The following is a 15,353-nucleotide window of genomic DNA, read 5'->3' on the forward strand; positions in this document are numbered from 1 at the left end:
AATTGAGTTAAAGTGTATAACATACTTATACCAATATCTTTCAAACAAAAAGAAGGCTTTTGAAAATACACTGAGACTACCGACTGCCAATTATAGGCTCAACGAAAGAACGAAACAAATTATTTTTGACAAACATTGTTCGACTGCTTCTCTACAAAAATCATTTTTTCATTTGACTTCTAAGAAATGGAATTCACTGCCCATAATTTTGCGCAATTTAGAAAAATCGAAAACAGAATTCAAGAAAAAATTGAAAGAATTTTACGTGAGTGAATTGAGAAACAATCCTATATGTACTAATACAAATACGTGGCGTGATTTCCGTTTTTGCTAGTTCTATATGTTTTAATTCAGTTTAATTTTTCACACATTGCTTGAAAGAGAAACTGTATATACTCTGTATATACGCTGTATAATTGGACTATCTGTAAAATTGTTTGTAAAGTTTTATTACCAGCTTGTTCCTAATTCTTAAACCTTTATTTTTCTATAGTATCCGAAACTTCATATACTTTAATCAACCAATTTCCGAACTGTAACCGATTTTGTTTTTTTTGTTTTGTTTATTGCTTGTTTTCTGATGTTTTGTTTTTGTTTGATGTAACCAATGAATTTATAACCAATTTTATTATTTACACTTTGCTACACTGATGCCTCGGCTCTTTATTGTATAGTATTTCAAGTGTTCTTTCTTCTTCTTCTTCTTCTTCTTCGGTAATTGATACAGAAGTTTTAGCTTATTTTTGAGCGACTAAAAGCCAAAAATGATCCGTTTTTGGGGTAAAATGTTGTCTCCTAGTTTCGCAAAACAGTACCATTTTATAAATCTGGTAACATTTAAAATTTTGTCTTCAGGCTAGAAATGTCGAAAAAGTTTGGGACAGCGGTAAGCAATGCTCAAATATCAGTTACAGAGATTTATCTGCGGTGCTAGAGGATGATATCATTTGACCCTTTCAGTCGCTGAAAACTCCACGGAAGTTTCTAGCTGGGAAGAAGAAAGAGTTGAGCAGTGTGATCAAGACTGTTTTGCCAGCTGGCATGGCCGCTCCTGCTCCCCCTCTGGGACCCATGTTAGGACAAGTTAGTTAAGCTTGGTTAATCCAGTCATCAAAATGATTTCAAGTCTTGATTAATCCAGTCTTCAAACTTTTTGTCAAAATTCTTCTGGACTTTCTCTCGTGGTTTATGTGGCGATGTTCTCTTTCGTCATTTTTGGGGAGGTAAGATGACTTAAGTGGCTAATGTATCCGACTAAAGATTGTGGTTATTTTTGACTTCAGAGGAATAGTCTTGACAGATAGTCTTGTCTATCATCACATCACATGACCTCGTTTTTGTATTTTTTGAAGCCACTGGTGTTGGTGTTTTTTTTGACAAATACGGCCTAAATCCGAAACTGGGCAATGCAGAGCAGATTAATTATTGACTTGTTTCTATAACATTTTCAATTATCCTGTGCCTTGAAAACCTTTTGGTCTAGTATACACTGCTGATTTAAATTATCCGGACAATTTAAAACTTGAAATTTGAAACGCTTTGTTCTCATATTGGATGATTTTAGACAAAAAATGATGAAGATCAACCTTGCTTCAAATTTTAACCGATTTGATATAGTGCAATTTGTTTTTGCAAAACTCAGATTAAAATATTACCCTGAAAATTACAACAATTTTGGGCGTTTGTAGTCAATTATAAAATTATTCCAAACCTATTAGTTCCTTTACTGACAAAACCATATCACTACAAGCCTCTCATGTAGCCCAACAGTATTAAAACAGGGTATATTTTTCTCAGCTCTTCTGAAACATATTTATCTATTACATCTATTATCTCTTCATCTATTATCTATTATATATTTAAATGCGGGCTTCACTATCTCACCATGTTTAAGCTTTTTCAACGTATTATTTTTGCATGTTTAAGCTATATCGTATATTGCAATGGTTAAGAATTTTTTTTCGATTTTCCAATTTGATTTTAGTGGTTACTTTACCAAGCTTAGGTTAAGCAGCCCAATATCGAATTAGGGGTTGCAAATTTGGCTTCCAATTTTGAATGTCCGAATCATTTTAGTTAACGAGAAAAGACGATTTTTGAGATTTTTTCAAAAATTTTCAGAAATTTTAAATAAAAAAATAATTTACAAAACTTGAAGTTCCGAACCCTGTAGTTGGGTGCTGTCGGAGTACTCTAAGGAGTTACAAATCTTGCTTCCAAATATGACTGTTCAAATCCTTGTAGTTTTCGAGATATGACGTTTTTTGTGATTTTTTCAAAATTTTTCTGAAAACTTAAATTATTATTAGTTTTTAAAAATCTATTATATATTTAAATACGGGCTTCACTATCTCGCCATGTTTTAGCTTTTTCAACGTATTATTTTTGCATTTTTAAGCTATATCGTATATTGCAATGGTTAAGAATTTTTTTCGATTTTTTTCCAATTTGATTTTAGTGGTTATTTTACCAAGCTTAGGTTAAGCAGCCCAATATCGAATTAGGGGTCGCGAATTTGGCCTCCAATTTTGAATGCCCGAATCATTTTAGTTAACGAGATAAGACGATTTTTGAGATTTTTTCAAAAATTTTCAGAAATTTTGAATAACAAAATAATTTACAAAACTTGAAGTTCCCAACCCTGTAGTTGGGTGCTGTCGGAGTACTCTAAGGAGTTACAAATCTTGCCTCCAAATATGACTGTTCAAATCCTTGTAGTTTTCGAGATATGACTTTTTTTGTGATTTTTTCAAAATTTTTCAGAAAACTTAAATTATTATTAGTTTTTAAAAATCTGAAATTACCAACCCTGTAGTTAAGTCCTGTCGGAGTACACAAAATTTTTCAGAAAACTTAAATTATTAGTATTATTAGTTAGGTCTGTCGGAGTACTCTCAAAGATTGCGAATTTTTCCTCCAAGTATGACTCCTCAATTCTTTGTAGTTTTCGAGATATGACGTTTTTTGCGATTTTTTCAAAATTTTTCAGAAACTTGAATTATTTCTTTTCTTTAAAAATTTGAAATTCCCAACCCTGTAGTTAGGTCCTGTCAAAGTACTCTCAAGGATTGCGAATCTTGCCTCCAAATATCACTGCTCAATTCTTTGTAGTTTTCGAGATGTGACGTTTTTTGTGATTTTTTCAAAGTTTTCAGAAAGTTAAAATTAATTAATTTTAAAAATTTGAAATTCCTAACTGTATAATTCGGTGTTGTCAGGGTACTCTAAAGAGTTGCAAATCTTGCCACATGCGACTGCTAAACGCGACTGCTCAAATGCTTTTAGTTTCCGAGATGTGACGTTTTTCGATTTTTTAAAAAAATTTGTCAAAGATTTATCTACAAAGAAATTCAAAAAATTCGAAACTACTAACTTGATGAAGATACAACCTTATTGTCAGCGTACACCCAGGCGTCTCAAATCATCCCTCTTAATATGAATGCTCAAATCCTTTTAGTTTCCGAGATAAGACGTTTTTTTTTTTTCAATTTTTTTTTTTGGGAATCTTAGGTTTAAAAAAGTTCACAAAATTTTGGATTCTTAACCCTATAGTATGGTGCTCTCAGGGAGTCTCAGTGTTTACAAATCTGGCTTCCAAATTTCTCCAGAGGCCCAATAAGTTTCCGAGATGACGCTTTTAAAATGGGAATTCAAAAAAAATTTAAAAGTTCGAAATTGCCAAACCTGTAATTAGGTGCAGTCAGAGCACACTAAAAGTTTGCAGATGTTGTTTGCAATATATGCGGTTTTTTTCATGAGTTGTCGAAAAATTTCGAAGCACCGAAGTCTTTCTGTACTTGTGAAAGTTTGTTTCAAGCAATTAATTTTGTCAACTTTTCGTCCCAAAAGCTATTCGTCGAGAATGCTAGTTATATATTTAAATGCGGGCTTCACTATCTCGCCATGGTTAAGCTTTTTCAACGTATTATTTTTGCATGTTTAAGCTATATCGTATATTGCAATGGTTATGATTTTTTTTTGATTTTCCAGCTCAATTTCAATGTTTATTTTACCAAGTTTGAAATTAGCAACCCAATATGGGGATGCTGTCAGGGCTTCCTCAGGTGTTGCGATTGTGGCCTCCATATATGAGTTACCAAATCTATTTAGTTTACGAGATACGGCAATTTTCGAGATTTTTCAACAGTTTAAAAAAAGTAACTTGAAAAGTATTTACAAAATATGAAATTCTGAACCCTGTACTTGGGTGCTGTCAGGGTACTCTGAGGGATTGCGAATCTTGCCTCCAAATCTCACTTCTCTAATCTTTGACGTTTTTTTACGATTTTTTCAAACAAACATAGAGTTTAAAAAATTCGAAAATTTTGAAGTTCTCAATCCTGTTATTGGAAACTGCGAAGGTACTCTCAGGGCTCGCGACTCTTGCCTCTGAATGTGACTGCTCAAATCCTTGTAGTTTTGGAGATATGACGGTTTTCAGGATTTTTTCTTAAGTTTTTCAAAGAACTCAGATATAGAAAAATTCACTAAAATTGAAGTTCTCATCTCTATAGTGAGGCTCTGTCAGGGTACTACCAGGATTTGCAATTTTTTTCCTGAAAATGTGACTGCTCAAATCCTTGTACTTTTGAAATATGACGTTTTTGTGATTTTTTCGAAAAAAATTTCAGAAAACTTGGAACTTGATTTTTTTCAAAATTTGAAATTCCTATTTCTGTAATGGGGGCTGGCAGAGTAATCTCAGGGATTGCGTATCTTGCCTCCAAATATGACTGCTCCAATCTTGGTAGTTTTCATGATATGAAGTGTTTTATGATTTCTTTCTAATTTTTCAGAAAACATGGATTATAAAAAGTTCAAAGGATTTGAATTTCTCAAACTTGTAATTGGGTACTGTGAGGGTGCTCTCAGGAGCGTCATGTTGAAGTGTTGCGTCCAAATGCGACTGCTCTAATGCTTTTTGTTTCCGAGATGTGATGTTTGTAGTGTTTTTCTTTATTGTCCAAAGAACTTGGATTTAAAAATTTTCTTTTGATCCCATCTGATGTTATTAGGGGTTGCGAGTTTTTCCTTTAAGTATGACTGCTTATATACTTGTAGTTTTTGAGATATGACATTTCTATGATTTTTTAAGAGTTTTTTCAGAAAACCTAGTTTTTTTCACAATTTGTGGAATTCCTAGCCCTGAAGTTGGGGGGCTGTCAGAGTACTCTCAGGGGTTGCGAATCGTGCACCCAAATATGAGTGCTCAACTTTTTGTAGTTTTCGGGATATGGCACTGTAGTTGACTGTTGTGAGTACTCTGAGAAGTTGCAAATCTTGCGTCCAAATGCGACTGTTCAATTGCTTTTATTTTTCGAGATGTGACGTTTTCCTGTCATTTAAAAAATTTTCAATGAACTAATATAAAAGAATCACAAAATTGTATGGTTTTCATAATTTGAATAAAAAAAAACTTGACTAACTTAACAAAATTTGAAATTACCAACCCTGTGTAATACTTATGTTATGTCAGGAGTACACTCGAAGGATGCAAATATTATTTCCAATATATGCCGTTTTTATGAGTTGTCATAAATTCGAAGCACCGGAGGTGCTTTACTTCCTAGTTTTCCTTTAATAGCCAAAATAGCCAAAAAATGTAATTTTATTAGCCACACACTTGGAAATAACACCCTTCTTGATTTTTATTGGTCTACATAAGAGGCTTGCAGTGGTATAGTTTTGTCAGTAAATGAACAAATGGTTTGGAGTATTTTTTGAAGAAACATTGTTTTTCACGCACCTGGGGCTGAAATGACAGGCGTACTAAAAATCAAATAAACTATTTCATGGTATCCCGAAGGAGCCAATTCAGTATTATCGATACGTTTACTGCTAATCAAAAGCTGACACGCAGACCATAAACCAGTCTTTGCCCCTGTTCGCCTCAGGCAGAAAGCGTACACCAAGCAAGTGAAAAAAAGTGAAATACAAAACAGCTGCACTCAAAAAGCCAGAAAAGGCCTATCAATACCAATCAGCATTAGGAAAGTCATCGCTCAATGTTGAAGTCGACCTCGACAAAGCGTGGGTCGAATTAAAATCCACGATACAATAAGCAGCTGAAACTACCCTTGGCTTCACTAAACAAAAACCAAGTCCTTGGCTTAGCAGTGATACAATAAACGTAATTGAAAAACGTGCCAGAGCCAGAAACAAAACGGCAAAGGCAAAATTACGGAAAGAAAATAAGTCTGCATAGACATAAAAACATACTACTGTAATATGACCGAAGAACTTGTCCTGGCTGACGAATCAGAAAGCCTTCAAAAAGCATCTTCATTGTAAAGCAGCTAGCAGGCAAAGGAAAACCCCAGATCGAATCACTGAAAGATTCAAACGGCGGTCTGATAATTGACGCAAAAGAGCTTGTAGAGGAATGGACCCGGCATTTCGAAATACTTCTAAATAGACCAGCTCCAGGCCCATTGGAAATGCAATCAATCAGTGCGCAGCCCATAGCAATTGTAAACATAGCAGCCCATAGCTTTTTGGAGGTATCCAATTTCATCCAAAACTTAACCAAAAACTTTTCTTTTAGCTAACCGATCTCCTTTGTAAAATCTCTGCTTGTAATCGCCTTTGAAGTTTTCAAAGCCGTACTGAAAGTTTGACTTAAGCCAGCATGCGACAGGTATGCAAGGAAAAACCAGGCAGGTTTTAAACCCAAACGAGGCTGCCGAGACCATGTTTTCTCAATTCGGTAGATCTTAGAACTAAGAGAACTTTATAAACGAAACACAAATCTGATATTCATTGATATCCAAAGCAGCGTTCCGTAGTGTAGATAGAGAAAGTTAAAAATTTGCCATGACCTTTGTCTGACTGATAGTCCAATCAATCTTTTGAAGTCTTAGTGCACTGAAACCTAGTCAAATGAGTCTCTGATAGCATTTCAAGAAATTTTAGTGATCTCAGTGGTGTCAGACAAGGGTCAATCTTGGCACCCTTCATTTTAAATCTGACCATCGACTGAGTAATATCCAGAGCCCTCGAAGGAGAAAGTCTTGGAATCGCACAAGGCGACATGGTTGTTGCGGATCTGGATTTTGTAGATACATCTGCCTGCTCGACAATAACCCGGAAGACGCACAGAAGCTCCTTGATTGAGTGGCCGAAAATACAGCGTACGTTGGACTCGAAATAAATGTTGACAAGAACAAATTCTGCTCTCACAGCGTTGTCCAGAAATTTACTGTCAACAATCAAGAAATAGAGTAGAAGGCTTTACTTTTTTTGGGAAGTAAAATCCAATTGAGTTGTGGTATGTTAAAAAAGGCAGCCGGAAATTTTAACAAGCTAAAGCACATTTGGAATCAAAGGAAAATTCTCGAAAGCGCTAAATCCCAAATCTACAAAGCTTGCGTCAGACGTGTTCTGCTTAATGGCGTCGAAACTTGGGTCATCAAAGAATCTGATGTCAAACGAATGGAGGGCTTTGAAAGTAAGTGCTTGCGAAAGATTCTCTACAATGGATACAACCTGCCAACATGACACTTATGGCCGAAAGCAAAACTGGATAAAAGCATAGCATTTACCATACAACTCAAAAGGCTGAAGTGGCTTGTCATGTTCTTAGCTTGGACCTCTCGGAGATCCCGAATGCTGCCCTAGAATTTGAAAAAGGAGACGCCTGGCGACGAACCCTAGGTAGCAGCAGAAAATAGCGGAGCAGCATTTTCGGAGATGATATTAAAACTCATGTGAAGCCGCCCAAAATGGCGATCTAGACATGGGAGAGTAAGTGGTGCGAACGATGCAAAGACCTGGCACAAAACAGGAAGCAGTGGAGAGCTTGGTTTCGGGATATGACTGTGACAGGAAACGTGCAGCATTTCCTCAAATAGCCCTACCTGGACCCTGGAGTAATTTTTGATTGACTAAACAAAGCCAAAAGTGATAAATTTTGGGCGAGATTGGTTTTCATCATTTTTCTGTCGAAAACCAATACAATTTGAGAAAAACGCGTTTGAATTTTCAAGTTTTCATTTTGTCCAAATAATTTAAATCAGCACTCTTTATGCAAAGATATAGGAATACCATCCTAGCTACTACAAAGAAACTCGAATAACTGTGTAATTATGTTTTAGAGAGGAATACCCATCACGAGTTTCTGTGCTGATTTCAACATGAAAACTGCCCATTTTAGACAAGGCATTCCTTTGGATGTGGCCATCAACATCAAGGTAACATTTAGTACCTATATTCTCTGTTTGTAAGAGCTAGGACAATGCCTTGAGATGACTGTTTGTTCTCAGAAAGATCGCTCATTCACTCTGGACATAAATGTACCATCCGAAGAGTGGCTGATTCTGTCGGCATGTGGAGCCACAGAACCCATCAGACGACCAAGTGAGTATGACACAGTGGCGTCATATTTGAAAACGAAAATTTCAAAAAAAATTATCTGGGAAGAATGTTCAACTATCTTTTCTTGAGAATTAGGCATCGTTTCCTAAAATTTGGCTTCAAATGAGTCGTAATCCAGTAAATTTGAGGAGTTTTTCTTTTGATTGTCTATAAACGAAGTCAACACGCTTATTTGGTCTTGTTGATTTTTCATAGTTTTATTAAAATTTTTCAAGAGTCGATGATTGTAGGTCAGACTTATATAGGTCGGGATGATTTTTTTTTCAGGAATAGTCTTAAACTGCTCTAACATTTTAAGCAGTGCTTTCATACTTAATAACGCTTGCGACGCGAGTGTATTAATACGAACCTTCTTTTTTCAACCTAAGTCGCTAATAAAAGTGCTACTTTTGGTGGTATTTTTGAATCGGTAGGGTGCGGTAGCAGTATAATGTCATATGTACTTTAACATTTGATTAGTAAAAACTTAACAAAGCTGATGCGTTTTTAAGTCGATGAATCAACCGAAAAAAGTTAATTGTTTCAAACAGCAGTACAATGATGATAAGCTCGATTTCAGAAACTTTCCAACTCAATATATCTCGCATTTTGTTTGAAATGCATAAGTTATACATAATTTGGCTTTATGCTTTCCTATTTATTACCTGCAAAATTGTGTCTTTTTGTATTTGGTGCCACTTATGAGGTATAGAATTGGCAATTTATTAGCATATGTAGCTTGGTTATTAGTGGCTAGTTTTTTGGTGAATTTAAACATCCGTGGAATAAGTTACAAGGTCGCAGATTCGAATCCTACACGTAGCCGAGTTTTTGCTAATTTGAGGCTGATTTCTACTTTTTTTATTTCACTTGATAGAGCTGCTTTTTGGTCGTGTTCTCGCAAATGCTTGCGAAGCGCAGCTTCGCCTCTGTGTTATGTAATGCATTTACGGAAACCCCCAGGTATATGCGCAGTTTTATCAAAAGGTAGTTATATTGGGTTAATTTATCAGAAGAGTGCTACTAGTAAACTATTCTAGTATTTCAAAGAGATTTCAGACCATATATATATTGCGAAAGAGCCGGTTTTTCAGATTTTTGTCTATTTTTTAAGCCAGTTTTTTGGCTGTTTCTTTGCGTTCATTGACTTTTTTCCAACTGTTTTTTGGCTAAGTTTTGCTTAAAAGAAGGCAAAATACAAACGCTTAATAGTGCGAAATACTGTGATTGACTTTTTAAGTGGATTTCATTTTCTTCTCAAGCGAATAAAGAAAATGCCTAATGATCCAGTTTATTCAAATTGTGATAGTTTTTTTTTATGTGTCAATTAGAAACATTTTTTGAAGTTAAGGAACTTAGAGGTGATAGATATCTTTTTTGAAACTCGAAATGATATGGATCTAATAGTGGATGTTAGTAATGCATTTTTGTTTACCAACAAAATCGGAAGCAGGATGAATGAATGCATTGGACGTGTGTAGTAGTTATTGGGCTGTTGTAGGTAAAAGACAGCCTGGCGTGGATCAGCCGCCGACTGGCGCGGTGTCTCTGAAGCACATCTACCACATAGCGGCCACTAGACAGATGCACGAGCAGTTCAAGTATCACAACCTACAGGAATTAAGTCAACTGGTGGCCTACAAGTGCAAAGAACTCAATGTGCACGTTTTAGACCAAGTGGACCAGCAGACGGCAGATTATTACCTCAACTGGAGGTATGCTGCAATCAAGTCACGTTCATTTCCTTCTTATCCACGTAAACATTGTCATACAAAGGTCAAGCGGTTCAAAATGAAATAGCGATTAGAAAGATATTCAGTGAGTTGTTTCATGCACTCGTTGGGTTGTTGTATTGGGAATAATTATTGGTTGAATCTTAGGCAAACCTGGGAAACGGAGGAAGATCGACTTATACAGGCAGAGCAAGAAGCTTTGGAGAGTATGAGGAAGTAAAGGAGCGACCTGCGACTGTTTTAAAACGCTAACAATGCATTTCTAACGTTTCCTGAACTGATCGTGAATGAAGCGAAGATGATACACTTTACATGCAAAACTCAAACTGAAATTTTCGTGTTGATATGTTGTATTCATGGTTGAAATTGAAAATTTGAACGCTTGCATTTAGCAAGCGTTTTCAAATCGGAATAAAGACTTTTTTCTGGTGAACAACTTATTGTAAACAAACGAAACTTGAATCATTAAATGCACGTGGGTTTCATTAACTTACTGATGTGCTCAAGTTATTTACACAAGCAAAGCTTGTGTGATAGTATGAACTCTCTTTTTTCGAACCTAAGTCGGAAACATTGTTGCGACAAAGTGTGTTCATTTTGAAAGTGTTCAGTTTGATCAATAACCAGCTATTAAGTTCAGCTAATGCTGAGGATTTGAACACGAACTTATATTACAAATAGCATGGTAGCTTCAATGTATAATGGATCTGTATCGTAGAGGTGAGGAAGGAGACTCGCAACAAAATATGATTGTTTGGACCTGGGCAGGCGTGAATGTTTTAATGATCTTTTTCGTATGCTAGTTAAAATGCGACCGCTCTATAAATTGATGTTAGTTGGTAATTTTTTTTTCAAATTGTCTGGTACTGCTAATGCGTCATAATTGGCTTGTGTCACTTAGGCATTATGTAGGCTCATAATTGGCGTGTCACGTAAAAAAAATTTGTAGGCTGTGTTTTTAATTCAATTTTTCCCCGTAGCGTTATCGGTCATGTTTTTGTTTAAATATGCGATGTGCATCTTCTCTGTGTGAAAAATTAATCAAGACTACTTAATGCTGGTTGCTTTAGCAGTAATCTTAAGTAGTTGAATTAGTACACGTAAAAATGAAATGTTTTGTTTCTTAGAAAAATGAATAATTTGGGCGCTGCTTAGTTTTTGACAGTGCATGCTTTTTAGAACAAGTTTAAAAAGTGAGAATCAGTTTTTAATTATTCCGATTTTTTTTGAGGAATTGGTGTATAGTTCCTTTAAGTATAGTTGTCATGTTGCATCGACAAAAATGCCTCAGATGCAAAATTTAGAAGATAGCGATAGATTTCAAGCGAGTGTTTGCTTCGTGCTAGGGGTAATGTCAAATCCTCAAAGTTAAAAGCTTTATCGATGATTATTTTCAACTTTTTCGTACTCTAATTGATAATGTGCCTTCGTTTTATAATTTATTAGAAGCAAAGTTAGCGTGGATGACTTAGTTGTATTCCAAATTATTACTTGCAAAAGTAAGTCTGTTTGTAATTAGTGCTACTTTAACTGAATTGCACAGGCAATATGTAGCTAGTTTTTCGGTGACTAGTGTTTGTCGGTGGTCCAGTTTGAGTAGATAAAGCAAGAGACAAAAAATCTCGAAAGTTCCTTAGGTCGCAGATCGAATCCTAGACCTTGGCGAATTTTTGGTAATTCCAAGCTTTATCTTGAACGTTTTAAAGCAGCTTTTTGTCATAATGTCACTAGTATTTGCCATGCAAAGATGAGCATCTTTGTTAATTTTAAAAGTTCAAGTATACGCTTAACATAAGGTAGAAACATTATTTATTTTTTTAACTGATTAATACACCTAACAATTACAACTACAAAATTATTTTTTTTGTAGAGCGATAAAGATCAATCTTTATCTGGCCCAGTGCATACTTGAGATTCAAAACAAAATTTAAAACGTAACTAGTTTCAAAACTCGGGAGTAGCTTTCCAATTGAGTTTCAAGCAAAAACGGAATCATTTTAAAAACGCATAGAAGAAGGCGGCTCTCCAAATCTAAGCTACCACAAAAAGAAGGCTTCGTGAAACACTATGCCTCATTTTTGTCGCATTTTAAAATTTAATCATCTTTTTAATTTGAAGATAACACAAAATAGAAATTCTGTATGCTGAAACGGAATATGCTTCCAAATTTTCTAATCAAACAATATTGCTCACTTTTGTTTTTGGGATCATATAATTTTGCAGAATTTATATTTCAGCAGCTTTGTTTTTGTTGCAAGGCATTCGCATTATATAAAATTTTGTGGAAACAGCTTTCCGTATGTTAGAGAATCTTTTGAAATGTTCTCCAAGAAATTAAATCAATTGCAATGCAAACGTTATATTTTCATACTTAAATCGAAATCTCAGAAAATAAAGTATCAATTTCAAAGACGGCATTTAAAAAAACAAACAAAAAAGCAATTAGACAGACAGAACTAGAATGTTTTGAACACATGTACATCTGTTCAATTGTCAGAAAAAAAACAAAAATCTTAAATTAAATCTTTTCAAATGACTACGAACAATTGATATTTTTAAAATTTAATTTTAATTCTTTAAATAAAATTAATTTTTAGGTCTCACTAAAATAAAATGTTTTGAACACATTTTGCACAACTGTTCAATTGTAAGAAAAAAAAAACAGATCTTAAAGAGGCAAAGATATTGATAAAAAAGAATATTTTGAACACAGAACTAGAATGTTTTGAACGCATTTACATAACTGTTCAATGTCATATAAATGAAAAAAAGATCTTAAAATAAACCCTATTAGAATTTCAGGACAGATGGAATTTAATAAAATTAGTTCTTATTTAATAAACTACGTTTTTAATCTTAGTAGATCTTAATAAAATAGGAACGATGTAAATTAATAAATTCCGTTTTTAATTTTGACTGAAAAAAATTAAATATCTCATGAAGTAAAGATTTTCATCGTAAAATTAGTTCAAATTGACAAAAATGGTTCAACATTGTAAAAACATTCCACAAGAAATCAAAATATCAGCAAATCTAAACATTACCTATGAAAAAACGTACATTAAATTTTGTAATTCCAAAAATCTGTTGTTTCATTTAGCATTTATGATTCAGAACCGTGCTTGATATACAAACAACTTGAAGCTGCCCATTCCAAAACCTGTAGATAAACAAGTTGAATCTGGTGAGGGATGTAACCAGTAATTTTTCTGCAGTTTAGGTTCATAATGATCGATTAAAAAACAAATAGATCTTTCCGTTTGGGAAAAGGCGTTCATACGCTTCACATAGTTAGATAAAATAGTATCCACTTGCTGGACGAGACAAGCTGTACTTCTAATTTTTATGAGACCAAACTGTTTCATTTACAGTGTTTAAGTTATTTGTCCGTGGAATTCAAAACAGCAGAGAAGATTAAAAAAACGAGCAAGATGCGGATTCCCTGACAAATCTAATTTTTGCCTGTTGCGGAATTGGCTTACAGTTCACAAAATGCACAAATCGGCCTTGTAATGATTTTCATATATAAGTCTTATTTTTTCTTACTCATTTTGCGGCGAAGATAGAACTTCTCTGGATGTATGCTAAATCAAATGTTGAAAAAAAATTTTCATTCAGCGAAAAATTTTACCGTGCGTCTTTTCATGAACATACTTTAATAAATATGCTATTGCAAGGGCTTTTGCAATCCACTCATAAAAAATTGAGCTGTTTGTAGAATACGTAAATTGAGATAATCTAATCATGAACCATTTTTTGGTTTCTATAGTTTAAGTAGAACACCTAAATTTGTGGAAAGGAAGTAAGTAGGTTGTTAGTTTTACTTTTTTGTCAAAACGATTGTTCTGTTTATTTGAAAATTAATTTTTGCAAACTTTCAAAAACTTGCAAAAAAGATTGCAAATAAAATTGCAAATTGATTTTGTTTCGAAAAAAGTTTGGCAAAAAAAAATTTACAATAATTTGACCCAGATAGTCAGTTTTTCCCAATCAGATTTCACTCGTTTTTTCTAGATTTTTTCTTGAACCTCAACAGTTTTTTTCTTCTCGAAGAGCTCGCGTTTTTCTACGTAACTACCTAAAATCTTATATAAGGAACTGCAATTAATTTTTTTTTCAAGACTTCACAACGATCACACATCAAAACTTCTGAACCCACTGTTCTGCATTATGCAAAAAGGCCTAATGTCACCCAGCAATCATTTTCCCAAGGTCTTCTCAAAATGTTTTTGCCTCTGGGCGCTATTGGAGAAAATTTTTCAACTTTAAGACCAAGCTTGGGTTCTTCGAATCTTCTATATCAGCTTCAACCTTCTATGCCTTCAGTTCTGCATTCTCATTTTAATGTTTTTCAAATAAGCAGCCATTCAATCTAAAAAAAAACAGCAGTTATGTGTCCAAAAAGTCTTGGGCTACGTAATATTGACAACAAAACGGTTAAACGAAACAAAAAAAGGAATTTTATACTTCAGAGTTATTATAGATTTTTTCAGAATTATTATAGCGTTTTTAGATGCGTTTTTAATATAGCGTTTTTAAGTGGATATTGCCCGTTTCAAATTCATCAAATTTGCTTCCACCGAAGCTTCAAGTTATCAATTGAATTAGTATCTTTCATGATTTTCAATGAACTTCGATGAATCACACAGCCTTTATCTTTTATATCTTTTAGAGAAATAATTTATATCATTAGACGACCTTCTAGAAGCAATTCAGATTTCATCACAATAAGTTTTGTAAAAATTTTGTCTTTTAAAAGTGAATCCATGAACCCGATAGATTACGTTCATTATAGTACTCACTGTGTGAAATCCACTTTGAAACTGGCCAAAATAAATTATATTTTTATTCGCAGTATTTTTTAAGTCTACTGATGCAGATGCAGATTATATAAAATTTATGTTATTGTCCAAATTTCAATAAATTTTTGTATGTTTGATGTCTAATCATTTAAGAGTGACTTTTTTATCGTTTTCCTCTTGATTGGTTACTTTTTGGTCTGAATTGGTTAAAAAAGTTAAGAGAACTGTGCCTTTTCCTATTCTAGAGATCGCAATACCCGAATAAAAAACCTCAATGCCTGAAATAATTCACCAACAAGCCCAGTTATCTTCTTAAAAAAAACACCAGTATCATTTTCATTTTTTTTCTTAAAATAACTAGGCTTGCTGAACTTTCTAGGAATTGAGGTTTATTATCAATTATTTTTGTACATTTGTTGTTTTTTAATTTAAAAAATTAATTGGTGAAGAAGCTTTCTTTTTTCTT

At 34.0% G+C, this 15,353-nt stretch overlaps 1 protein-coding gene across 1 annotated transcript; it reads left to right on the forward strand.

Moving 5' to 3' along the window:
- The first annotated feature begins 862 nt into the window (after nt 1-862).
- Nucleotides 863-10,305, forward strand: LOC134838745 (uncharacterized). The gene is made up of 6 exons (XM_063854117.1): nt 863-886; nt 961-1,083; nt 8,094-8,189; nt 8,262-8,355; nt 9,854-10,067; nt 10,233-10,305. Exons 1-6 carry the CDS (start codon nt 863-865, stop codon nt 10,303-10,305), a joined length of 624 nt encoding a protein of 207 aa, XP_063710187.1.
- Nucleotides 10,306-15,353: the final 5,048 nt, after the last annotated feature.

The sequence above is a fragment of the Symsagittifera roscoffensis genome, chromosome 1 (assembly GCF_963678635.1).
Source record: "Symsagittifera roscoffensis chromosome 1, txSymRosc1.1, whole genome shotgun sequence".
NCBI classification, from domain to species: domain Eukaryota; kingdom Metazoa; phylum Xenacoelomorpha; order Acoela; family Convolutidae; genus Symsagittifera; species Symsagittifera roscoffensis.

Bases quoted from the DNA above. Each gene is read 5' to 3' on its own strand.
- LOC134838745 (XM_063854117.1), top strand. From the start codon at position 863: ATGTCGAAAAAGTTTGGGACAGCG. The intron at 887-960 runs GTAAGCAATGCT...TGACCCTTTCAG, and splicing joins CGAAAAAGTTTGGGACAGCG to TCGCTGAAAACTCCACGGAA. The intron at 10,068-10,232 runs GTATGCTGCAAT...GTTGAATCTTAG, and splicing joins GATTATTACCTCAACTGGAG to GCAAACCTGGGAAACGGAGG.